At 39.6% G+C, this 24845-nt stretch overlaps 4 protein-coding genes across 8 annotated transcripts; 2 read left to right on the top strand and 2 right to left on the bottom strand.

The window, feature by feature from the left end:
- The first annotated feature begins 2203 nt into the window (after window positions 1-2203).
- On the top strand, window positions 2204-4782 carry LOC129247014 (nucleolar complex protein 2 homolog). The gene is made up of 2 exons (XM_054885844.1): window positions 2204-3383; window positions 3445-4782. The coding sequence occupies exons 1-2, from the start codon at window positions 2298-2300 to the stop codon at window positions 4681-4683; spliced, it is 2325 nt and encodes a 774-aa protein (XP_054741819.1). The 5' UTR covers window positions 2204-2297; the 3' UTR covers window positions 4684-4782.
- On the bottom strand, window positions 4712-5382 carry LOC129247018 (NADH dehydrogenase [ubiquinone] 1 alpha subcomplex assembly factor 2). Its single transcript, XM_054885851.1, has one exon. It carries the CDS (start codon window positions 5236-5238, stop codon window positions 4783-4785), a length of 456 nt encoding a protein of 151 aa, XP_054741826.1. The 5' UTR covers window positions 5239-5382; the 3' UTR covers window positions 4712-4782.
- A 2411-nt stretch (window positions 5383-7793) lies between these two features.
- Window positions 7794-15635, top strand: LOC129247013 (coiled-coil and C2 domain-containing protein 1-like). 5 transcript variants are annotated; one of them, XM_054885842.1, is made up of 8 exons: window positions 7794-7986; window positions 8074-8737; window positions 12561-13579; window positions 13930-14081; window positions 14142-14421; window positions 14496-14647; window positions 15019-15163; window positions 15303-15635. In XM_054885842.1, exons 1-8 carry the CDS (start codon window positions 7930-7932, stop codon window positions 15420-15422), a joined length of 2589 nt encoding a protein of 862 aa, XP_054741817.1. In that variant the 5' UTR covers window positions 7794-7929; the 3' UTR covers window positions 15423-15635. The 5 variants fall into 5 exon arrangements, with proteins under 5 accessions (XP_054741817.1, XP_054741818.1, XP_054741814.1 ...); XM_054885843.1 differs by having other exon boundaries at window positions 7795-7986; window positions 15073-15163; XM_054885839.1 differs by lacking the exons at window positions 7794-7986; window positions 8074-8737 and adding exons at window positions 11623-11708; window positions 11772-11866 and having other exon boundaries at window positions 11954-13579.
- Window positions 15631-18555, bottom strand: LOC129247015 (alpha-L-iduronidase). Its single transcript, XM_054885845.1, has 5 exons — window positions 17984-18555; window positions 17761-17856; window positions 17395-17698; window positions 15991-16928; window positions 15631-15915 (listed from the first exon to the last, which is right to left on the bottom strand). The coding sequence occupies exons 1-5, from the start codon at window positions 18444-18446 to the stop codon at window positions 15836-15838; spliced, it is 1881 nt and encodes a 626-aa protein (XP_054741820.1). The 5' UTR covers window positions 18447-18555; the 3' UTR covers window positions 15631-15835.
- Window positions 18556-24845: the final 6290 nt, after the last annotated feature.

The following is a 24845-nucleotide window of genomic DNA, read 5'->3' as shown; positions in this document are numbered from 1 at the left end:
ATACCGGCAAAGAAACACAGGTCTGTAAACACAATTCTAATAAAATTTTTGTTATATATTGTTAATAATGCATTCATTTTACAAAAAAAAGCGAGTGCGTATAAACGTTTTGTCCTCTTATTACTTATTATAAAATGCAATATCAAATTTCGAATGCGGATTTCCCTGCCCATTATTTGCAGCCAATTGTGCAATTAAATTAGCTATTCCAGAAACACCGAAATATTCCACTAAGGCAATTTCTATGAAGAAAAAGTTTCAAAACAGTCTTGACAGCTGATTGTCAATTTTGCAGGTAATCTGCCATATGTGAACGGGTAGATTAATGTGGTGGATTTATAGGTGATTAATCCATATGTGAACGTATCATAAGAAAACCTGGCAATATTTACCAGTTCTGCCAAAATAATAACTTTAATGGTCCAAACCATTTTCAAAATTCATCATTTTGATTTCAATGCATGATAACAATATTTGTATTGTGTAAATATGTCAAGTCCTAACTACCGAAAATGCATAAGTGATGAACAATAGGAATTTCAGACTGTTAATATTAAGTTTAAAAAAACATTAATGCAAAACATATACAAGTTTTTATTATTATTATCACCCCAGTTATAAAATTTTATACACTAGACGAAAAGCGTTTGCAAACGTATTGTATATGACTTTCACAGTCGCAAAATTTCTATTGTGAATGAAAAGGGCGAATTGAGTCTTTCTAACCAGTTACCTTATATTTTGCTATTTTGACAAGTCTGACGTCAGCTCCCTTCCGAATACAAAACAAATGAACAAAACAAACAAAAGGAGGAGGAATTATATGTGTTTGTGAAAATGGCAAGGGAGTGTGTGAGTGCGTATAATTTCGGCTAGAATTTAGTATAATGTCTATCGCTTTGGAAAAAACGGTAAAAAGGGGGTGATAGAGGGGTGTATCCCCATCTTAAAACTGAAAACAGAACCTGCCGGAGGCTTATAGTTTTTAAGTAATTTAATGTTAAAGTAATATAATTTAGCGAAAAGTTGGTGTTGCCATACACCTGAAATGAAAACGAAGTTCGCACGCAGGTATGTTCAGTGGAAGGTTCATTGTAAAACTGCAGTATTTTTTGCTGTAATTTAAAGTTGAGAAATAAATTTGAAAATAAAAACATACAACTCATTTAAACTTAAAAACAATGATATTAAGCGTATCACAAAAAATAATAAAGTAATTAAAATTAAATTAAATTAATTAACACAGTATTTTTGCGTGGAACTTTTTATCGCGTAGGCGGCCTTCGGCCGCGCTTCAAAAAAATAACCCTCATCAGTCCAACTCCGGCTACGCAATCCACAGTATTTTTGCGTAGAACTTCTTTTCGCGTGGGCGGCCTTCGGCCGCGCTTCAAAAAAATGACCCTCATCAGTCCAACTCCGGCTACGCAATCCACAGTATTTTTGCGTAGAACTCCTTATCGCGTGGGCGGCCTTCGGCCGCGCTTCAAAAGAATAACCCTCATCAGTCCAACTCCGGCTACGCAATCCACAGTATTTTTGCGTAGAACTCCTTTTCGCGTGGGCGGCCTTCGGCCGCGCTTCAAAAAAATAACCCTCATCAGTCCAACTTCGGCTACGCAATGCACAGTATTTTTGCGTAAAACTCCTTTCCATGTTAAAACCATTGAACCCAAAATTAAAACGTCATATGCGTGTATGTAGTAGCAGGCACAATAACCCCAATTCCCATCATTAACACTAAACTCAAGTACTTAATTTTTGTTTTCATTTGCAGGCATCCGGCAGCACCATACTGTTGTAATTCCAATCTTCTTATTCGCGCTTAAAATTGGAATGTGATTGCATAGGCAAATGTATTTGCATTTAATTTTAATAGATATAATTAGAATATTAGCATGAAAATCGGTTAAAACACGCGTGTGAGTGTATATTTGGTGATTTATAGTGAAATGTTAAAAAATATAGAGTGTAATGTGGCAAATTATAGTGATGTTCCCAAGGGCATTTTGAATGTAAATAATTAAAAAATTATTATTTCACGATTATTTTAAAAAAACATTATAGTTTGCCAGAAATCCCAAAAAAGACATTGTTCTAAATGCCAGCCAGATGTTTATAAAAATCATATTATAACTACACGATATATTTCTGTCACATCTGGGCACCTTGCGATCACTACCTAAGAGTAATAATAATTTTTGTTAGCGCGGCAACACTGCAAAACGCACATGTTGTCTTTTGAGTAGAATTTTTTTTCCTAATGGTACCAAATTTTATATTTTATCCAAGTTAAAATGAAGGTAGTGAAAAAAAGTAAAACTTTGTTTTCTATGAAGAAAAACCTTAAATCGGTTGAAGCCACAAAAAAACTGAATGTGAAAAATTCTGTCGATAAAGATAAGTCAGCTGCTTTGCGGAATACCAAGTTGAAAGGGAAGGATAAAGCTATCGCAAAGGAAACTTCTAAAGAAGGCACCAATGCCGGTAAGAAATCGACTGAAAATAAAAGCAAAGCTAAAAAATCGCACAAAAAAGAACTTGAAGGTTTGAAAAATATCGATCCAGAGTTTTACGATTTTTTGAAGCAAAATGATAAGAAGTTGTTGGATTTTAACATATTCGGCAGTGATGAATCGGATGACGAAAGTCCTGATGACATCGCTATAAACGAAAGTAAAAGCAATGAAATATTTGGAGAAGATGCAAGTGACAATGAAGGGGTAAACGATGCGTCTGATGACAATGGTAATGATAATGATGAGAAATACCACACACCTAGTGCCGCATTAGAAGTAGCAAGTGATGAAAGCGACTTTGAAGAGGATGGGGCTGCGACTGTTCCTGATGGTGTGCAAAAAGTAACATTAAATCAGCTTCGACAATGGCAATTACAATTAGAAAGCCAAAATGTTTCTTTGGACGTGGTGCGCAAAGTCATTCAGGCTTTTAATTCGGCCCTGGCAAGTATTACGTCTGAAGAAAAGAATACTCCACCAACTGCATTTAAAGTAGTTGGGTCAGCTACTTTCAACGGTGTGGTCCAGTTGTGTGTTCTACATTTACAACCAGCAATTCTACGCATACTTGGCTTAAGCACCCGTTCGGTAACGCCACTTCATAAAACCAAAAAATGGGTTAAGGTACGGGGTTGTTTACGATATTATTTAACTGATCTGGTACGATTGATAGAGCAAGTTTCCAGTCCGAATATACTTTCTGTTTTACTTAAACATTTGCACCAAATGGCTGCAATGACTGCATCGTTTACATCCCTTGGAAAAAGTATATTGAAACGTCTAATTGTGTTATGGTCAACTGGAGATGAAACGGTTCGAGTTCTAGCGTTTCTTTGTATTCTTAAAATAATCCGTAATCAACAGGTTCGTAACATATAAATATTTCGCTTCTTCACAAAAAATATATATTTTTTAATACTTTTAGGTTTCAGTTTTACATCATGTACTAAAAGCCATGTATCTGTCTTATGTGCGGAACTCGAAATTTGTTTCCCCCAATACACTTCCTAGCATAAATTTCATGCGCCGCTCTTTAGTAGAAATGTTCGCTTTGGATTTGAATGCATCTTACCAGCATGCCTTTCTTTACATTCGACAATTGGCAATCCACTTGCGCAACGCTGTAATATTAAAGAAAAGGGATAGTTTTCAAGCAGTATATAATTGGCAGTATGTGAATTCTTTGCACTTGTGGGCTGATCTTTTAGGAGCCACGGCTAACAAGCCTAATTTACAACCACTTGTATATCCATTAGTTACTATAACATTGGGAGTTATACGTCTTATACCAACAGCGCAATACTTTCCGCTGCGTTTTCATTGTATAAAAGTGCTTATAACATTGGCCAAAGAAACGCACATATTCGTTCCCGTCCTTCCATTAATTTTGGAAGTTTTGCGCAGTAATACTTTTAATCGTAAACATACAACTGCATCCATGCGGCCCTTGCAATTCACCTGTATTTTGCGCCTTAACAAAGTTCAGTTGTCAGAAAATGGTTTTCGCGACGAAGTAATCGAGCAAGTGTGTAGCACTGCCTTAGAGTACTTGTCACTTGAATCGGCGTCATTAGCATTCGTTGATTTGGTTGTACCGACAGTATTAGCGTTGAAGAGCTATCTCAAAGTGTGCCGTAATGCGAATTACTCGCGAAAACTGAAACAACTATTGGACAAAATTCAGGAAAATTCACAACTCATCGACCAAGAGCGACGTAAAATTACATTCAACCTTAATAATTTGGCAGAAGTTCAAGCTTGGGAAACAAAAGTACGCAATAAAGGAACGCCTTTAGCTATCTACTACGACAGTTGGATTAAGACGCACGAGACAAAGAAACGACGACAGGCGGCGCAAATTGATAGTATCAATACAGGTTATGATGTCCCAAGCATTAAGCGACCCAAAAAAGATGGTGTAACAATTCGAAATGATAACGGAGAACTTGAATTATTCCCATCTGATTCCGAAGATGAGAAACTGCTTCCCCCACATATTAATGGAGAAGATTCCACTCCTGTAAATGAGAGGCGGAATAAAAAACAAAAGCAAGAAAAACAAAAGAAAACTAAAAAAACTGTGCCTGAAGTTGAAATACCAATTGAAGATTCACTTGCGGAAAACGTCGATATTGTGAAAGACTTAGATCTAAACGACTGGTGAAATGAAGTTTTGTTTTATAGAAGGGAACTATCATTTATGTTGAATTTATTACTATATCGAAATAGAGTCTAATAAATAATTCACTATGTGAAAAAGTAATTAATTTTTCTTTTCTGGATCCTTGCCAGGTATAATTTCATATTCATCATATTTGGGAAAAGTGCCGATTGTCTCTTTTTCTTTGGGTAAAGCCTTGCCCTTGTCATCCTTCTCGCCGTACGTTGCTTCAAGTTCAGCAGCGTTGCGTTGCTTCATTTCCATTATTGACAGGTTCTTTACCAGCTCTTCACGCGATGGTGGCTCATCACGGCGACCACGTAACCATGCTTCCCATTCTGCTGCAAGTTCCTGATCGAATGCCTCTTTATCATTTGGAACGAAATAACGGGAAGATTTCCTCTTTCCAATTGACGGATTTGGAGGGATTTCGTAATATTTATTGCCAAAATAGTCTTCCCCAACGAAATTGCCTTTAAATTGTCGTGGTCGTAATGATTGAATAAAATTATTTATTATAATTCGAATAAGATCACGCTGAGGTGGTTTAGCTACCATTTTTTCCAAAATAAAAAAAATACGCGAGTTCGGTAGTTCTCCGTTTAATTATAGCAGAATTCTTGAAGAATTAAGTCTAATTAACTAATAGTATTTTCGCCTTGGCAAGAACGATAGAATAAAATCGACGCGAATCTATTGGAGGTGATAGCCAAGGCGAATTGAGTATAGAAGGTTGCGTCTTCCTAAATGCGTTACTTGCACCTTAATAATACAAAACGCACAAACAAAAGGAGGGGAATATACATGTTTGTGAATGGCTTGGTAATATTGTGATTTGGGGCATCTAAACTAATCAAACAAATGCAAACGAATTTTTCGCCTTGGCAAGAACGATAGAATAAAATCGACGCGAATCTATTGGAGGTGATAGCCAAGGCGAATTGAGTATAGAAGGTTGCGTCTTCCTAAATGCGTTACTTGCGCCTTAATAATACAAAACGCACAAACAAAAGGAGGGGAAATTACATGTTTGTGAATGGCTTGGTAATATTGTGATTTGGGGCATCTAAACTAATCAAACAAATGCAAACGAAGTGCCACGTGTTGTATTAGAAAAATACCTTTAAATGCAGTTTTCCTACGCTTTTGTGTTTGGTTGTTGTTGTATCAGTACACTAGGCCTTGCCAGCTCGTTGTACTCATCGATCGTTATCGTCTAACTCATCTAACGGTTGGCACAGGAAAGTTGCTAGTTTGACAGGTTGGGTCTAGAAATAGGGGGGTTTTAGGTGTCTGGGTGAGAGGCCTTGGCACATGGAGGTTAGATACGAGTTTAACCTACTACAAAATCCAGTTCGTAATTGAGTAAAAGTTACTCCGATCTCATGAGGTACCTGAAGTTCTGCTGCTGTTTGACCTCTGACAACAGCATTAAGGGGTTGCGAGTTTAGGAAGGGGGTGAGAATCTTCTGATGAAAGTCGCTTTAGCGTCTGTCTATATACAGTTCGGCCCAGTAGTTGCTACTTTCTTTTCGCGGTTTTCAAAACCGGCTGACGTCATGAACGATAATAATACAAAAACAAATAACTAAACAAATAAAAGGAAGAAAAATTACTAGTTTGTAAATATTCAATGAAGGGCATTTTTCCCCCGCTTTTATGAGGAGAACACCGTGACAAGAAAGTGTATATGTATTTATAATTTCTTGCGTTTGGCATTTTCTATTGCTTTCGCCTAATTTTCTTCTTCACAAACAGGTGATATCTCTTACTTTTGCTTGTATATTCTCGAGGCATGACGTCGCAGTGAATTCGGAAGACTCAATGTTGGATTATATCATTTTTGATTTGCTTGAGATCTGCGTCCGCACTTAGGGACAAAATGTCAAGCACGCCGGGAATTATCTCTCAAAAACTCCTCATGCACATACATAAAGAATTTTCACGCAGAGTATTTTTTATTACCCAGACCATTATCTGAACCGTTGTTTGGTGTATTCTCTAATGTTGATAACATGTAATTTTACTGTTCCACAATAATAGAGGATATTAAAAAATCTACTCTCCTAGCGGCACTGTAGAGGTGGTCCGCAAATAACCTGTGTGTCGCCACTCGTCAGTAATATATCGAGATGATAGTTACAAACAGAGAAGGAGAAGATAATTGGTGCCGCATGATGGTGTCCTTTCTCCCTTGATCTTCCACATCGCTTCCACATCTACATCTCGAAACTTCCTCAATAACCAGAGGGAGTTTCGTTGAAGAATATAAATAATATAAAAAATGCAACCAAAATTGCCACTAAAGTTCAAAACGTAACGAGGTCCTCAAATTGTTAGCCAGTAGCATTTGGAGCAAAAAAGTTGCTGAATAATGCAGTACCCATCTGGCTGCCTAGTATTAGTGACATACAGTGGAATATTCTTGGTTTGATTAATTGTTCAATAATAAATATTTAGCTAAGATTTGGCTAAAGTAGAACTTACCTTAAGTTTCGTTTGTAAAACCGTCCCTTTAATACGTTCACATATAAGTAGATGATCTACTTTTTCGTGCTTAATTAAATCCGTAATTAGATTATTACCACACTTTTTTAAATACAATTCTGTGTTATCGATAATTAAGCAAAGAAAATAGGTTTACCGAAATAATTATAATAAAATGTTTGTTAAATATTATTAATTATGCATTCATATTACAGAAAAAGCATGTACCCTTAAACGCTTTGCCCTCTTATTACTTATTATAAAATGTAATATCGAGCTACGCATGCGTATTGCTGTCATAATTTTTTGAAACCTCAGTAGACATCGTTTACGGATTTCCTCCAACTGTTCATTTCTGGCAACCAATTGCGCTATTAGATTAGCTATTCTTTCTCCTTGTCTTTTCTTCATATAGTTAATAATAATTAAACATAATTTCTATGAAGAAAAGCCTCTCAAAACAGTCTTGACAGTTGATTGTCAATTTTGGAGGTAATCTGCCATATGTGAATGGGTGGATATTTTGTAGATTAGATTGCTAATTAATGCATATGTGAACGTACTTTTATTTTCTAAAAACGGCAACCAGAACACGGTACAACATCAGCTGGATGGCTATTTGTACTTCAAAACAAACAAAAAACACGTCAAAACGGAATTGGTAAAAATAGTGACGGAATCTTGTGAGAAAAACTTAACAGGTTTAAATCCAAATTTCGTTTAGGTACGAATAAGTCAGGTCTAATCCAGTAATCGTAAAATATGTTTTCGCGTAAAAAATCGGTACCAGTTAAGCGAAGAAATCATGATTTATCACAGGTATGGTACACGATCTATTTCTTATTGAATTATTCTAATTGGTCAAATGAGTCATCAGTGAATATTTTTTTGTTTGAGTGCTCTTAGTTTGGCCTAACGGAAATTCCAGATGATTTTGATCCATCCGGCGGTAATGGTGATGATGTTGATAATGATAGTGACTTGGAAGCAGAACTAGCAGCTATTGCTGGCGGAGGAGGTAAGAGACCCATTCGAAATTTCCAGTCTAAGAAGCAAGTGAACACGGATCTTGACAAAATGGTCGCGGACAGTCTGAAAGATATTGGGAGTGAAGACGAAGATGATGCAGATTTGGAAAATGACACAGATCTTTTAGGTGAACTGCACAATATAGTAGGGATTGAAGGAAACGGCGATGAGAGTGTTGATGCTGAAGCAGTAGATCAGCCAAGTGATGGTTCAATCGTTACGCAGCAAGAGGAACAGCCAACAATCTTGGCTACCACAAGTGTAGATACCATAAGCCTTATTCAACAGCGTATAGAAATGTACAAATTGGCCGAAGTCAACGCCAAGACAGCAGGTGAAAATGCAAAAGCACGCAGATTTGGGCGGGGTCTAAAAACTTTGTTGGAGCTGCAGAAACAAGCAAAATCGGGAAAGGAAGTAAACGAGAATGATATCCCGCCAGAAGTTAGTGTGAAGCCTCAAGCCGAACAGGTAGAGGACCAAACACCCAATGTTCCTTCACGTTCAGCTCCACCACCACCAAAGTTGACCCCGCCTACTCTTTTTCTTTGGGTAAAGCCTTGCCCTTGTCATCCTTCTCGCCGTACGTTGCTTCAAGTTCAGCAGCGTTGCGTTGCTTCATTTCCATTATTGACAGGTTCTTTACCAGCTCTTCACGCGATGGTGGCTCATCACGGCGACCACGTAACCATGCTTCCCATTCTGCTGTAAGTTCCTGATCGAATGCCTCTTTATCATTTGGAACGAAATAACGGGAAGATTTCCTCTTTCCAATTGACGGATTTGGAGGGATTTCGTAATATTTATTGCCAAAATAGTCTTCCCCAACGAAATTGCCTTTAAATTGTCGTGGTCGTAATGATTGAATAAAATTATTTATTATAATTCGAATAAGATCACGCTGAGGTGGTTTAGCTACCATTTTTTCCAAAATAAAAAAAATACGCGAGTTCGGTAGTTCTCCGTTTAATTATAGCAGAATTCTTGAAGAATTAAGTCTAATTAACTAATAGTATTTTCGCCTTGGCAAGAACGATAGAATAAAATCGACGCGAATCTATTGGAGGTGATAGCCAAGGCGAATTGAGTATAGAAGGTTGCGTCTTCCTAAATGCGTTACTTGCACCTTAATAATACAAAACGCACAAACAAAAGGAGGGGAATATACATGTTTGTGAATGGCTTGGTAATATTGTGATTTGGGGCATCTAAACTAATCAAACAAATGCAAACGAATTTTTCGCCTTGGCAAGAACGATAGAATAAAATCGACGCGAATCTATTGGAGGTGATAGCCAAGGCGAATTGAGTATAGAAGGTTGCGTCTTCCTAAATGCGTTACTTGCGCCTTAATAATACAAAACGCACAAACAAAAGGAGGGGAAATTACATGTTTGTGAATGGCTTGGTAATATTGTGATTTGGGGCATCTAAACTAATCAAACAAATGCAAACGAAGTGCCACGTGTTGTATTAGAAAAATACCTTTAAATGCAGTTTTCCTACGCTTTTGTGTTTGGTTGTTGTTGTATCAGTACACTAGGCCTTGCCAGCTCGTTGTACTCATCGATCGTTATCGTCTAACTCATCTAACGGTTGGCACAGGAAAGTTGCTAGTTTGACAGGTTGGGTCTAGAAATAGGGGGGTTTTAGGTGTCTGGGTGAGAGGCCTTGGCACATGGAGGTTAGATACGAGTTTAACCTACTACAAAATCCAGTTCGTAATTGAGTAAAAGTTACTCCGATCTCATGAGGTACCTGAAGTTCTGCTGCTGTTTGACCTCTGACAACAGCATTAAGGGGTTGCGAGTTTAGGAAGGGGGTGAGAATCTTCTGATGAAAGTCGCTTTAGCGTCTGTCTATATACAGTTCGGCCCAGTAGTTGCTACTTTCTTTTCGCGGTTTTCAAAACCGGCTGACGTCATGAACGATAATAATACAAAAACAAATAACTAAACAAATAAAAGGAAGAAAAATTACTAGTTTGTAAATATTCAATGAAGGGCATTTTTCCCCCGCTTTTATGAGGAGAACACCGTGACAAGAAAGTGTATATGTATTTATAATTTCTTGCGTTTGGCATTTTCTATTGCTTTCGCCTAATTTTCTTCTTCACAAACAGGTGATATCTCTTACTTTTGCTTGTATATTCTCGAGGCATGACGTCGCAGTGAATTCGGAAGACTCAATGTTGGATTATATCATTTTTGATTTGCTTGAGATCTGCGTCCGCACTTAGGGACAAAATGTCAAGCACGCCGGGAATTATCTCTCAAAAACTCCTCATGCACATACATAAAGAATTTTCACGCAGAGTATTTTTTATTACCCAGACCATTATCTGAACCGTTGTTTGGTGTATTCTCTAATGTTGATAACATGTAATTTTACTGTTCCACAATAATAGAGGATATTAAAAAATCTACTCTCCTAGCGGCACTGTAGAGGTGGTCCGCAAATAACCTGTGTGTCGCCACTCGTCAGTAATATATCGAGATGATAGTTACAAACAGAGAAGGAGAAGATAATTGGTGCCGCATGATGGTGTCCTTTCTCCCTTGATCTTCCACATCGCTTCCACATCTACATCTCGAAACTTCCTCAATAACCAGAGGGAGTTTCGTTGAAGAATATAAATAATATAAAAAATGCAACCAAAATTGCCACTAAAGTTCAAAACGTAACGAGGTCCTCAAATTGTTAGCCAGTAGCATTTGGAGCAAAAAAGTTGCTGAATAATGCAGTACCCATCTGGCTGCCTAGTATTAGTGACATACAGTGGAATATTCTTGGTTTGATTAATTGTTCAATAATAAATATTTAGCTAAGATTTGGCTAAAGTAGAACTTACCTTAAGTTTCGTTTGTAAAACCGTCCCTTTAATACGTTCACATATAAGTAGATGATCTACTTTTTCGTGCTTAATTAAATCCGTAATTAGATTATTACCACACTTTTTTAAATACAATTCTGTGTTATCGATAATTAAGCAAAGAAAATAGGTTTACCGAAATAATTATAATAAAATGTTTGTTAAATATTATTAATTATGCATTCATATTACAGAAAAAGCATGTACCCTTAAACGCTTTGCCCTCTTATTACTTATTATAAAATGTAATATCGAGCTACGCATGCGTATTGCTGTCATAATTTTTTGAAACCTCAGTAGACATCGTTTACGGATTTCCTCCAACTGTTCATTTCTGGCAACCAATTGCGCTATTAGATTAGCTATTCTTTCTCCTTGTCTTTTCTTCATATAGTTAATAATAATTAAACATAATTTCTATGAAGAAAAGCCTCTCAAAACAGTCTTGACAGTTGATTGTCAATTTTGGAGGTAATCTGCCATATGTGAATGGGTGGATATTTTGTAGATTAGATTGCTAATTAATGCATATGTGAACGTACTTTTATTTTCTAAAAACGGCAACCAGAACACGGTACAACATCAGCTGGATGGCTATTTGTACTTCAAAACAAACAAAAAACACGTCAAAACGGAATTGGTAAAAATAGTGACGGAATCTTGTGAGAAAAACTTAACAGGTTTAAATCCAAATTTCGTTTAGGTACGAATAAGTCAGGTCTAATCCAGTAATCGTAAAATATGTTTTCGCGTAAAAAATCGGTACCAGTTAAGCGAAGAAATCATGATTTATCACAGGTATGGTACACGATCTATTTCTTATTGAATTATTCTAATTGGTCAAATGAGTCATCAGTGAATATTTTTTTGTTTGAGTGCTCTTAGTTTGGCCTAACGGAAATTCCAGATGATTTTGATCCATCCGGCGGTAATGGTGATGATGTTGATAATGATAGTGACTTGGAAGCAGAACTAGCAGCTATTGCTGGCGGAGGAGGTAAGAGACCCATTCGAAATTTCCAGTCTAAGAAGCAAGTGAACACGGATCTTGACAAAATGGTCGCGGACAGTCTGAAAGATATTGGGAGTGAAGACGAAGATGATGCAGATTTGGAAAATGACACAGATCTTTTAGGTGAACTGCACAATATAGTAGGGATTGAAGGAAACGGCGATGAGAGTGTTGATGCTGAAGCAGTAGATCAGCCAAGTGATGGTTCAATCGTTACGCAGCAAGAGGAACAGCCAACAATCTTGGCTACCACAAGTGTAGATACCATAAGCCTTATTCAACAGCGTATAGAAATGTACAAATTGGCCGAAGTCAACGCCAAGACAGCAGGTGAAAATGCAAAAGCACGCAGATTTGGGCGGGGTCTAAAAACTTTGTTGGAGCTGCAGAAACAAGCAAAATCGGGAAAGGAAGTAAACGAGAATGATATCCCGCCAGAAGTTAGTGTGAAGCCTCAAGCCGAACAGGTAGAGGACCAAACACCCAATGTTCCTTCACGTTCAGCTCCACCACCACCAAAGTTGACCCCGCCTACTGATGAAACAACTTCATTATCGCCTACAGATGAAACAACTTCACCCATAAACTCAGAATCATCGAAGCCGACCAGTTCGGTCTTATTGCAAATGGAGGAACGTCAACGTCAATACAAAGCAGCAGCGCTGCAGGCAAAACGCAATGGTGAAACCAGCACCGCAATACAATTCCTTAAAGTAGTAAAACAGTTTGACTTGGTCATACAAATGGTGGAGAAGGGCGAGGAGGTCGATTTGAGTGATATGCCTCCAACTCCTGATAAATTTATGGATTTCTTGTCTAAACTTCAAGGAAATGCAGAAGAAGCAGGTAAAGGTGCCGCAGCAGAACCTGCGCCAATTGAAACCCCGGAATCTGTTCCAATTCAGGAGGACGCAAGCGCGCCGCTTTCCATGCTAGAAGCACTTGAGCAACGACTAGAGAAGTACAAATCAGTGGAAGAATCGGCTAAGACAGAAGGCAATTCCAGCAAGGCCCGTCGATTTGCTCGCATCGTGAAACAGTACGAAGATGCTATTAAACAATATAAAGTTGGACGACCAGTGCCTTACGATGAATTACCTGTCCCACCAGGTTTTGACCCACTACCAATTATGAATACGACACCCGTTAATCCTTCGGCTAAAAAAACTACACCAATACCCAAACGTTCAGATCCACCGACAAATGAAAGCATTTCAAGCCAAGGTTCCTCAGAGAGTACGCCAGTGCCAATAACATCTCAATCGCCACCACAAAAAACTGATTTAACTACGCGCACATCAGGAAATCAGCAAAAGAACAATTTAGCCGAGCAACAGATGAAAATTCTTATTGATCGGCAAAAGGAATTTAAAGTTGCTGCAATTGAGGCAAAGAAAGCTGGAGAAATCGACCAGGCAAAGGAATACCTTAAAATATATAAAGGATTTGATGCATTATTAAATGCAGCTAGTAGTGGATTGCCGGTGGATCTTAGTACGGTATGTTTCAGATTCATAGAACTTTTTTTTCATATATGTATATAATAAAAAAAAAATAAAAAAAATAAATAATTGGCGCGTACACTTCTGTTAGGTGTTTGGCCGAGCGCCTCCTCCTATTTGTGGTGTGCGTCTTGATGTTGTTCCACAAATGGAGGGACCTACAGTTTCAAGCCGACTCCGAACGGCAGATATTTTTATAAGGAGCTTTTTCATGGCAGAAATACACTCGGAGGTTTGCCATTGCCTGTCGAGGGGCGACCGCTATTAGAAAAATGTTTTTATTCATTTTGCTTTCAACTATATGTATAATATATAATATAATTCATATATATACCGTTTTTTTACAGTTGCCTTTACCACCGTCTCAACGCGACAATTTGGAAGCATCTTTTGCCATTGTGACAACAGAAGAATGCGATCCCGATGATGACATATCCGATATTGGAGTACGGGTTGAAGAACAATTAGCCAAACAATTAATGATGTGCAAAAATACAAGGTAAAACTGATAAAAAATCTCTTGAACATAAATTCACTTAAAAATTTTGTGCGTTGCAAGAGATCATCACAAAGCCATGGGTGATGTAGCTGGCATGAATCGCTTTGAAAACTTGGCTTTGACAGTGCAGAAAGATTTGGACTTAGTGCGTTATTCGAAGCGTAAAAACTTATCTCTGCCCAAATTTCATTATGAAAGACGAAGCTTCAATATTGTGCATTGTAACACAGAACTCACCGATAACGAGTTGGAAATAGTTATTGTACGTGGTCTTAACTATAATGTGCCTAACCCGAAAGATGTAGATACGTACGTGAAGTTAGAATTTCCACTTCTAAATGTAAGTCCAATTAATTGTTCATAGTTTGATTCGTCTGAATAGTTCTCTTGTCGGTTTTTATTCATCCATTTTAGGATGAAACATTTAAAGCAAAAACTTCGGTAATAAAGAATACAGAGAGTCCAGACTATGATCAACAATTCCGGGTAGAGATACAACGTGGGAATCGACAGTTCCAACGCATTTTTAAAAGGCATGGTGTAAAGTTTGAAGTGCTATCGCGTGGGTAAGTGGCAAATAGAATGAAATGCAAGATGCTTTTAAATATATGATTTTCTTAACCGGTGTTTGTTAATCATTTTAGTAAGGAACAGTTTTTATATAAATTAGTCAAGTATGAAGAAAGCATGGAAATCATTACTGCGCTTTATAAACTTGATGTTTGATTTAACCTTCAGCTATGCATTACATTAATTATATAATATTTATATCCCTAACTTTAATTTGCTTCATTTGCCATTAATTTATACGAAATTTAATTTTCCAATTTTCCTGTAAATATTTGTCTGCTTTGGTTTGCGTTGTGCTAAAAAATTAAAATTAAAAAACCGTGCCTTTTATAATTTCTACCTTACAAACAAAACAAAACTACAAAAGTTGCAGTTTAGACTATTGTGGACTAAGTCGTATACTGCCTACGTGTTGTTTCAGTGGATTCCTGCGCTCGGACACACTCATCGGCACGGTTAATGTGAAATTACAGCCACTGGAGACGAAGTGTGATATACACGATACATTCAACGTAAGTTCCCGAAAAGGTCTTGCACATTGATGTGGGACTGAGTCTACATACTTATGCATTTAGTATATACGTGAATAATTATAATATTAAACAAGTTAATATGAATTTACTTACAATAATTAACTAATTTTTCCAATAGCTGATGGATGGGCGTAAAGCAGTTGGTGGCAAATTAGAAATTAAATTGCGAGTTCGTAACCCCATTTTCACTAAGCAAGTGGAACATGTTGAAGAAAAGTGGCTTGTACTGGATGCTTAGGGTTTCGATGCACATAAATCCTAAAGTTAAATAATTGATTGTATTAAAACTAGCTTTAGGTAAATTGATTACAGCCAGATTCTATTGCATGAATTTTTATCCAATAGATTATTAAAAAACCGAATCAATATTTAAAAATCAACGTAAAGAGTGGAACTTAATGATTGCTTTGTGGTACGAAATCAAAAAATAAAACATAAAATTCTTCATGTACATGCTTTTTTATTAGTTTGATAGCCTAGATAAATGTGAATGCTAATTAATATATTTTTGGTCTAAATTAAACTACGTGAAACTTATACTGAATGCAATCTGCATGCGCCCGCTCAAGCAAATATATATTTTATAATTTTTCTATTATACACACAAACAATTATATACCAAAGGAATTAACAGAATTGAAACGTATTTATTCATATTTCAATATATTCAACTCTTGCGGAAAATTTGCTTCGCTTGTTAAAGAAATCCAAACCTCGGATCTTATAGAACCCTTGAATGAAAGAAAGTGTACGGCATTTAAGGTATTACGCTTATAACACGAATGATTGCGTGTTTTGGAAATTACCATCAACAGAGGCATCTACCGGCGCAAAATGAAAAGATGGAAAAGGCAAGTGCCAGTCTTCACTAATAAAGCTCCATTCTACAGTCTCATTTGCTTGAAACCAAACTTCATAAGTTTTAAGACATTGCTTAGTGTCCCCATCTTCGCGCCAAATAATAAATACTTCTCCTCCTGTAACTTTTGTAATCATTGGTTGTGTTGGTGGCTTCAAAGTAGGTGAAAAAATTGAGCAAACGCGAAATAACAGAATCCAAGGAATTTGGAAATCCCCAATATATACTTTCAGTTCAGGTGTCGATAAAATACCGGTTGATTGCAATCGTGGAGTTTGAGCGTGTCGCATTGCTGCACGTTGCATTGCATCCGGAAAAGGTGTTGCGTTGGCTTTAGTTCGCCAAATGTGGACTGGGTCTGTGTCACCCTGTTCCAATACCTCAATCACGTAGCCGAAAGTATCCTTGGTGCATAGATCGAAGGGTAATTGACGATGAAATGTGAAATGGCCCAAACTCGTGGTGTTCTCCTGCGGTAAAAGCAACCAACTCAAGTAAAGAGGTTTGTCATCAGTGGACCGTGTTTTTAAAAGCCATATTCCATTATTGGAACTATTAACTGTGATTGTTTCAACATCGGCTGCAAGTGGTGCCAGCTTCGATAGCATACCCAGGGCTGCATAGACGGGTTTTTGTATAAATTGCGAGTGCACTGATTTCGAGTTATTCATACGGAAATGTGCTAAAAGAGTTCTCTGTGCAAATTCGAACGGATGATAACTAATAAATGCATTGTCATGGCTGATGGACTCGAGATTTTTGAACTCTCTAAGCTCCAATTTAGCACGCCAGTGCAAAAACATAATGAAAACAAGTTTTGCGGCATACCGAACGTCCTCGTGGTAATCCTGAGGTGTAGACCAACCTGCTATAGGATCCGCCTCACTGTAAATTGGGAAATCGTATTATTTCATCGTTATAAATAGTTTAGAATGTGACTAATGGATACATCCACAAGAATGACGCAATAATCGCTTTCTGGGACGTACCAGTTTAATTTGAATAATGATTTGAATATACATTTTAGGAAAACAATGTTTTATATTTTAACAGATAATACTCATAAAAAAATGTCTTACGAAACATGTATGTATGTACATATGTAAATATACATAGATGTATTCCCGAATGTAATAATAACAAAAAATAACGTAAAATAACGCCAGTATCACCTCCGTAGGCTATGTTATAATTTCTTAAATAAAGTTTAGTTATTCGCTCAAAATAAAAACAGGTAAGGATGGAAGTTCATTTATCGTTACTGCTACATACGTACATACATAAAAATGCCCCAATCATATGTATGTTCATAAAACTGCTATTTAACTATTCTACTATTTCAAGAACTCACTCGTTAGACACAGGCATCGACTTAATATTGTCATATTTTGCATAAATACTTTTCAATAACTGCCTCGATGTTTCTAAAACTTCAGCTGCTAGACCTTGGCCTTTTCGATGGTAGGTGAGAACTTCTATTGGACAATTATTTATTTGTGAATTGCAGGCTTCAAGTAATGCCCAACATAGTGGATGGTCACTTTTTGATTTGAATAATCCTGCTGGCCCACGTATTGCAAGATGAAGTGAGTCTACTGGCTTACGACTAGCATCTGTGAGACCTTTGCGCAGAGCCATAGCATATTCGAGAAATCCTGTTGACATGAGTATTCTATATATTAGTATTTTGTTGGCTTATAAGACGGTGGTAGACAACCTTTTATCGTGAAATTCAAGCGATTGTAATTAAGGACATCCGGTTCATTCCAGGTCTCAAACCGCCACTTCGCCAGTTTCTTTGCGCCCAGCAGATCTACATACATACATATGGATATGAGAAAAGACGGTAACTTATCACTTATGAGCATATGTACGCATGTTTATACATACATGTGTACATATACCTACACATATACATATATATTTAAATGTGTACACACTTAGATAGTGCTTAGTAACTTGGTAGCTGAAATCTTGCCATAAGAAAGCTGCAATATCCCAATTATTCACTAAAATCCCATCGATATCCGTCATAAACTCAATAACCGGGTACAGTCCCAAATCATTCAAATTCAATATAAATGCATCTAAATCGCTGAAATCGTAAATGGGAATTCCAGTCGGAGTATATTCTATGAATTTTACAAGTTTGAGTAGCCAGTGGATGCGTATGTGGCTCACTGCTCCAGTGGGCAGTGCAGCGATATGCATCAGATTCATTTGCACCTCATCGGACAACAGCACAGCCTTCAGATTATCCCGTTTAATTTCTCCGTACGGACAAAAGCCAGTGTTTGTCCAAAAGCGCGGCAGCTTTTGATAGCTTTCATCGCTGGTGTTGCTGTGATTTTTCAGAGGAGTGAGTGCCACCAAATATAGAAGAAAAGTGCCAACCATTTGCATGAATTAATTGATTGCCTTAAACTGAATTTACGGTTATGTATGAGTGAATGTAATATTTATTTATTTGGGAAAATAGTATTGGAACAGCTGATAAGACAGCATCCATATGTACGTATGTATGTGTTTCTATTCATTTTTGTAAAAACTTAAATAACAATAAAATGGATAAAAAAAAACTATAAATAAACGCAGCGCTAGCAATGGATAAATTTTTGAAATAATGGAAAACAATGAATCAATTGGTAGTAATTTTTGTTGTAGCAGCATAAACATTCTCCATACACCTACGCAGAATGCTGCTAAAGTGACAGTCCTTGGCGGGTATAAATCCGGGTCGTTCCGGTTACGTGACTGTCGTGGGAGAGTTGTTGTTGTTGTTTTAACAGTACAGGTAACCCTGCCAGTGTAGGGCATATCACCGGTCTCCATTCTTCCTGCTTCGACAGGTTGGGTCCAGAGGGAGAGGGGTGTTAGATGAGTCGGTTTTAGGGGGCATGTGAAGAGGTCGTTAGTGTCGTGCGGGGTACCTTCACATGCCGGACATGTGTTTGGAATGTCGGGGTCGATTCTGGATATATAGGAGTTTAACCTGCTACAGTATCCAGAACGTAGTTGTGCCAGTGTTACACGAGTCTCACGGGGAAGTTGGAGGTCTTCGTCTGCAATAGGTGGTGGTTGGACTCCGATTACGGCATTCACAGGACGGGAGTTCATGAAGGTGGTGACGGTCTCCCGGTGTATGTCGTTTATTGACTGTCTAAATACTGTCCGGTCCAGTAGGTTGCGGTCAGTTTTGTCTTGGATTTCGTCAGCGTAGTCTAAAAGATGTCTCCTGACGTGCCTGGGAGGCGGCTCAGGCTCAAGCAGGTGTCTGCAGGGGTGAAACCTGCGGTAACATCCAAGCAGGAACTGCTTGCTGAGCAGTTTGTTGTGCTCCACTACTGGGAGGATTTGTGCCTCGTTGTGTAGGTGTTGAATGGGAGACATTAGGAGGCACCCGGTCGCTGTCCGAATGGCGGTATTTTGACATGTCTGTAGCTTTATCCACTGCGTGTCACTAGTTCCAGGCGACCAGACAGGCGCAGCATAGTTCAGAACCGACCGACTAATTGCCTTAAATGTCGAAAGCAACAGTTCTCTGTCTTTGCCCCAAGTACTGCCAGCCAGCGATTTGAGGACCTTGTTGCGATTTTGGACTTTAGTGGCTATTGCGGTTATGTGCGCAGAGAAGGAGAGCAAGCTGTCAAAGGTTACACCCAAAATGTTGGGGTTATTTACCGTCGGAACTGGTATGTCCTCGACTTTTACCTTAAGGGACAGCTTGACCTCCTTTGTCCAGGTGGTGAAAAGGGTCGCCGTGGACTTGGTGGGGGAGAGTTGGAGATTCCTCGCAGTGAAAAACCGAGAAAGGTCGGTGAGGTAGTCGTTCACTTTGGAACACAGGCCATCGATGTCATTGCCCGACGCCATTATCGTGCAGTCGTCAGCGTATGAGATCAGGGAAACTCCCGCTGGTGGTTGGGGGAGCTTCGAGATGTAGAAGTTAAAAAGCAAGGGACAAAGGACACCACCCTGCGGTACACCTTGCTTAATCTTCCTCTGCTTTGATGTTTGATCTCGAAAAATCACTGACGAGTGCCGACCGCTCAGGTAGTTCGCGGACCACCTCTTCAGCCCTGGCGGGAGTGTCGACTGATAAATATCATCTAGTAGCGTGGAATGGCTGACTGTATCGAAAGCCTTCTTCAGGTCCAACGCTACTAGGACAGTCCTCTCGCAGGGGCGGTTTTGGTTAAGCCCTCGATTTATCTGGGCGTTTATGGCGGTGAGTAGAGTAGTGGTGCTATGCACTCGTCGGAATCCGTGCTGATGTGGGGCTGGGGCCAGGTGTGTCGTGTAGAGTGGGAGTAGGAGGGCTTCAAGTGTCTTCACTACTGGGGAAAGGAGAGTTATCGGCTGATAAGATTCCCCTTGGTTGGCGGGTTTCCCAGGTTTCAGTAGTGGGACCACTCTCCCTGCTTTCCACTTGTTAGGGATGATGAGAGTGGCCAGGGACAAATTGAAGACCCTTGTGAGGAATCCTACTCCCAGGGGTCTCAGATGCTTCAGCATCAGCGCGTTTAATCCGCCAGGGCCAATGGGTTTCGATGATTTCGACTTGTTGATGGCCCCCTGAACATCATCACCGGAGAAAGTAAGTGGCGCACTGTCGTTCGTCAGTTTGTGCAGCCTTCTGGGAACACGACGTTTGGTTCTGTCGCCCGGAGGATGCAGTATGAGAAGCCGGCTAAAATAGCTCGCGCATCTCTTCGGGTCCGACGAAGTACAACCGTTGAAGGTGATAGCCACCTTGTCGTTGTGCTTCGTCGGGTTCGACAGGGACCTAACGGTGGACCAGAGCTTACTCACCCCAGAGGTGAGGTTACAGATCTTCAGGTGCTCAACCCATTTGGTCCGCTTATGTTGGTTTACCAGTTGCCGGATCTCCAAATTGAGATCCCTTATGCGGGGATCCCCGGGATCGGCCTGGCGTAGGTGATCACGCTCGTTTGCTAAGCTGGCTGCTTCGGCTGGGAAATAGGGACGAATGTCCTTAAAACTTCCAGCTGGGATGAAGCGAGCCGCAGCAGCTGTGAACACCTTGCGGAATGCGCGTTCGCCTACGTGCACATCAATTAGCTTTTTTAAAGTTAAAGTAGGACCGGTGATTCGCGGAAACAAAGGCGGCAGGTCTCTCAATCAAGACGATAATGGGCAAGTGGTCTGATGCAAGCGATAGCATAGGTCGCCACGCTATGCTATTTATCAGACCCGCGCTAGCTATTGTTAGGTCAGGCGAGCTGCTGCAATTGCCCACTACCCTAGTGGGGGCGTCGTCGTTTACACTGCAAAATGTCTAATCGTCTATCTGCTCTGCCAATAGCTGTCCCCTACGATCATTTGGCAGGCTTGAATGCCAAAGATCGTGATTCGCGTTAAAGTCACCTACTACCAATCGGTTTTCTCCCCTGATGAACGCACCAATATCAGGGAGATATCCTGCCGGGCAGCAGGTGACAGAGGGAATATACAGGGTTGGCCATATTAAACTGACCCATGTGATTATTAAAAAAATATGGAAAAGAAACATTTTTTTGTGTTTCATTGTAAAAAACATTTAATTTAGTTCAAGGAGATTCGTTTACATCACTTTTTGAATATGATATCGCGCAAGTGGTCGCCCTTAGCACGTATTTGGATATGTACAGGGTTGGCCATATTAAACTGACCCATGTGATTATTAAAAAAATATGGAAAAAGAAACATTTTTTTGTGTTTCATTGTGAAAAACATTTAATTTAGTTCAAGGAGATTCGTTTACATCACTTTTTGAATATGATATCGCGCAAGTGGTCGCCCTTAGCACGTATTTGGATATGTACAGGGTTGGCCATATTAAACTGACCCATGTGATTATTAAAAAAATATGGAAAAGAAACATTTTTTTGTGTTTCATTGTGAAAAACATTTAATTTAGTTCAAGGAGATTCGTTTACATCACTTTTTGAATATGATATCGCGCAAGTGGTCGCCCTTAGCACGTATTTGGATATGTACAGGGTTGGCCATATTAAACTGACCCATGTGATTATTAAAAAAATATGGAAAAAGAAACATTTTTTTGTGTTTCATTGTGAAAAACATTTAATTTAGTTCAAGGAGATTCGTTTACATCACTTTTTGAATATGATATCGCGCAAGTGGTCGCCCTTAGCTCGTATAGCGTAATGTGCCCGTTTTTCGGCGTTTTCCATAGTTTTGGCCAGCGTCTCGGCCGATATGGCGGCTATTTCCCGTCGGATATTGGCCTTAAGTGCGCCTAGTGTCTTTGGCTTGTTGACGTAAACCTTAGATTTCAAATTACAGAAAAAGTTATAGGGTTACTCAATGGGTCAGCTTAATATGGCCAACCCTGTATACGTTAAATATTTCGAGCTCGGAATCGCCTGTCCGGACAGCTATGCCTTGACATTCTAAGGTGCTGTCCCTGCGGTCGATTCCTTCATCGATGAGACTATACTGCACTGTGTGGTGGACTATAAACGCTAGGCTAGATCAGAGATGACCTAGCGTGCAGCTTGGTTTCTTGGACCGCACCTATTTTAATACTGTGCCGGCTCATAAAGTCAACTATCTCGTCGACCTTACTCGTGAGTCCGTTGCAGTTAAATTGTAGAAGCTTGAAGCTTCTCGGTAAAGTCTGTGTAACTCGGTGGGTGAGGGACGCGTGGGGTTGTCTACGTTGGACCTGCTGCGCAATCCACTGTGGTTGTTGCGACCTGATGGTGGTGGGCGGCCGCGCCTCCGGGGGCGGTAGTGGGTGCAGAGCTCTGCAGCAGGGGGCAACGTAGGCAGTTGTCCACTCACGGGTGGTGCGCAGGCTGGAACATCTCCGAAAATGGCACCAGCCATTGCAAGAATTGTATTGGACTGATACCAGATTCCTAGGTATTACGGTCTGACACACGGAACAGACTGTGCGGGGGACCAGGAGCTGCTGGTTTGTCCGCGCACTGGAGTTGGAGCAGGAAGGAAGGGGAGTTGTGTTGCTCCGATAGGCTCCTCACCGTGGAGGTGTGGGTTATGGTGACGGTTGGTAGTGCCGGTCTATCAGGGGGAGTAGTAGCCGTGGAGGCATCAGACGCCTGCTGGCGGGAGCAACACATGGCCACATACCGTGTGGACAACTCCCTGTGTGACTTAAGGCCTGAACAGGCGAGTGTAGGACGTGGTGTAATTAGTGTGGTTAGGATTAATAATGGACTAGTGATGACTATAGAGAAAGCTCTGCTCATACTTTCGATGTACTATGTTTATGGCGTTGTAAAGCTCATACAGTTCATCGTTCCATCGCCTACGATAATCACCGTCGCCAACGTGCAAAAGTCCAAAAATATTCCGCAGAATCTTTCTCTCAAACACTCAAAGGGAGGCCTCATCGAATATTGTCATCGTCCAAGCTTCTGCGCCATATTATAGAACTGACATGATAAGAGCCTTGTAGAGTCTTAGTTTTCTTCGTCGAGAGAGCACTTTACTACTCAATTGCCTACGTTGCATTTCAAGGCTGACATTGTTATCGGTGTTAATGCTGTTTCCTAAATAAACGAAGTTTCTTACAATCAACAGTGATGTGGGTGCCGATAGACGAGAGCACCGACTGTTTGTTTCATGACAGGAGTGGCAGGCAGAGCGCAATTAAATTCCAATCGGCAGGCAAGCTTTCATACGACAATATATTGTATAGGAGCTGATGCATACACCTTACCTGCTCCATGACGCGGCTTTGTTGTTCTTTGGCCGCGTTATCGCTATTGCACCTCGCCTTGATCGGATAGCGGAACGACAGTCCCGTCCTCAACGATAGGGGTATCGGGGTCTGCACATTACCTGTGTCATGCGCAGCTATCACTGTTTAACAAGTTCGAGAAGAGTTGCCTCCATAATTTAAGTATGCTCTGGATGTCAGTAACCAAATCGCCGTGTTTGTTCTTACAGGAAAACGCCCCGGTCTTGAAACCTTCTGCAAGTCGCCGAACTTTTTGGTAGAATTTTCGGGCGTCGTTCCTATTGGCCAGCATCTCAAGCTCCTCGCATTCACAAAATCGGCCTCTCGTTTTTTCTTCCTGGTAATACGTCTCTCTTCCTCTCTTAGCTCCTGGTAGCGATCCCACATTCCACATGGCTCACGTTGCGACCGAGATTGCAGCGTGGCTCTATCGGCAGCATTCTTTCTTTGCGCAGCAGCTTGACATTCCTCGTCGTGCCAACTGTTTTTTCGGGCTCGTCAAAATCCTATTTCTTCTTTGGCGGCGGTCCGTAAAGAACGAGAAATGTTTCCCCAAAATTGATGTTTCGTCATTCTACTTTTATTAATTTTATTCTTAAACCCCTGCCTGGGTTTACTGGTTATTCTTTAATTCAGTATAGATATGGAAGTGTAATTATTACCTCAGCATGTGTGTTGATTTTATTTCATATATTCTGCTTGTTTCATAACTTTACATTGCAAGGTCTATATGGTACTCTAGACAATGACTCGTTTACACTCTTAAAAACAAACGACTAATTTCTTTATGCAATAAAGTAGTTAATGTCCGCTCTTCTCATCATTAAAAGTAAACTCTTTAAAAACGAAATAAGTTTAGAAAATGACAATTTTTCATTGCGGGCATTATCCAAAGACAGAGAGGATTCCTTTGAAGTGGTTTTCCAGTTATCACTGGGCGATTACTTTAATGTTTTATCGTTGTAAATGTAACCGGAAACAGGATATTCAGTGGGGTATATGACAATGAAAAGGTATAATTCCTCCATACGTTTTAAAATGTACGTGTGTGCATGTGTGTATATGTTTTG

This window comes from Anastrepha obliqua, chromosome 5, assembly GCF_027943255.1.
Source record: "Anastrepha obliqua isolate idAnaObli1 chromosome 5, idAnaObli1_1.0, whole genome shotgun sequence".
Lineage (NCBI taxonomy): Eukaryota > Metazoa > Arthropoda > Insecta > Diptera > Tephritidae > Anastrepha > Anastrepha obliqua.
This window is presented reverse-complemented; position numbering and strand designations above follow the sequence as displayed.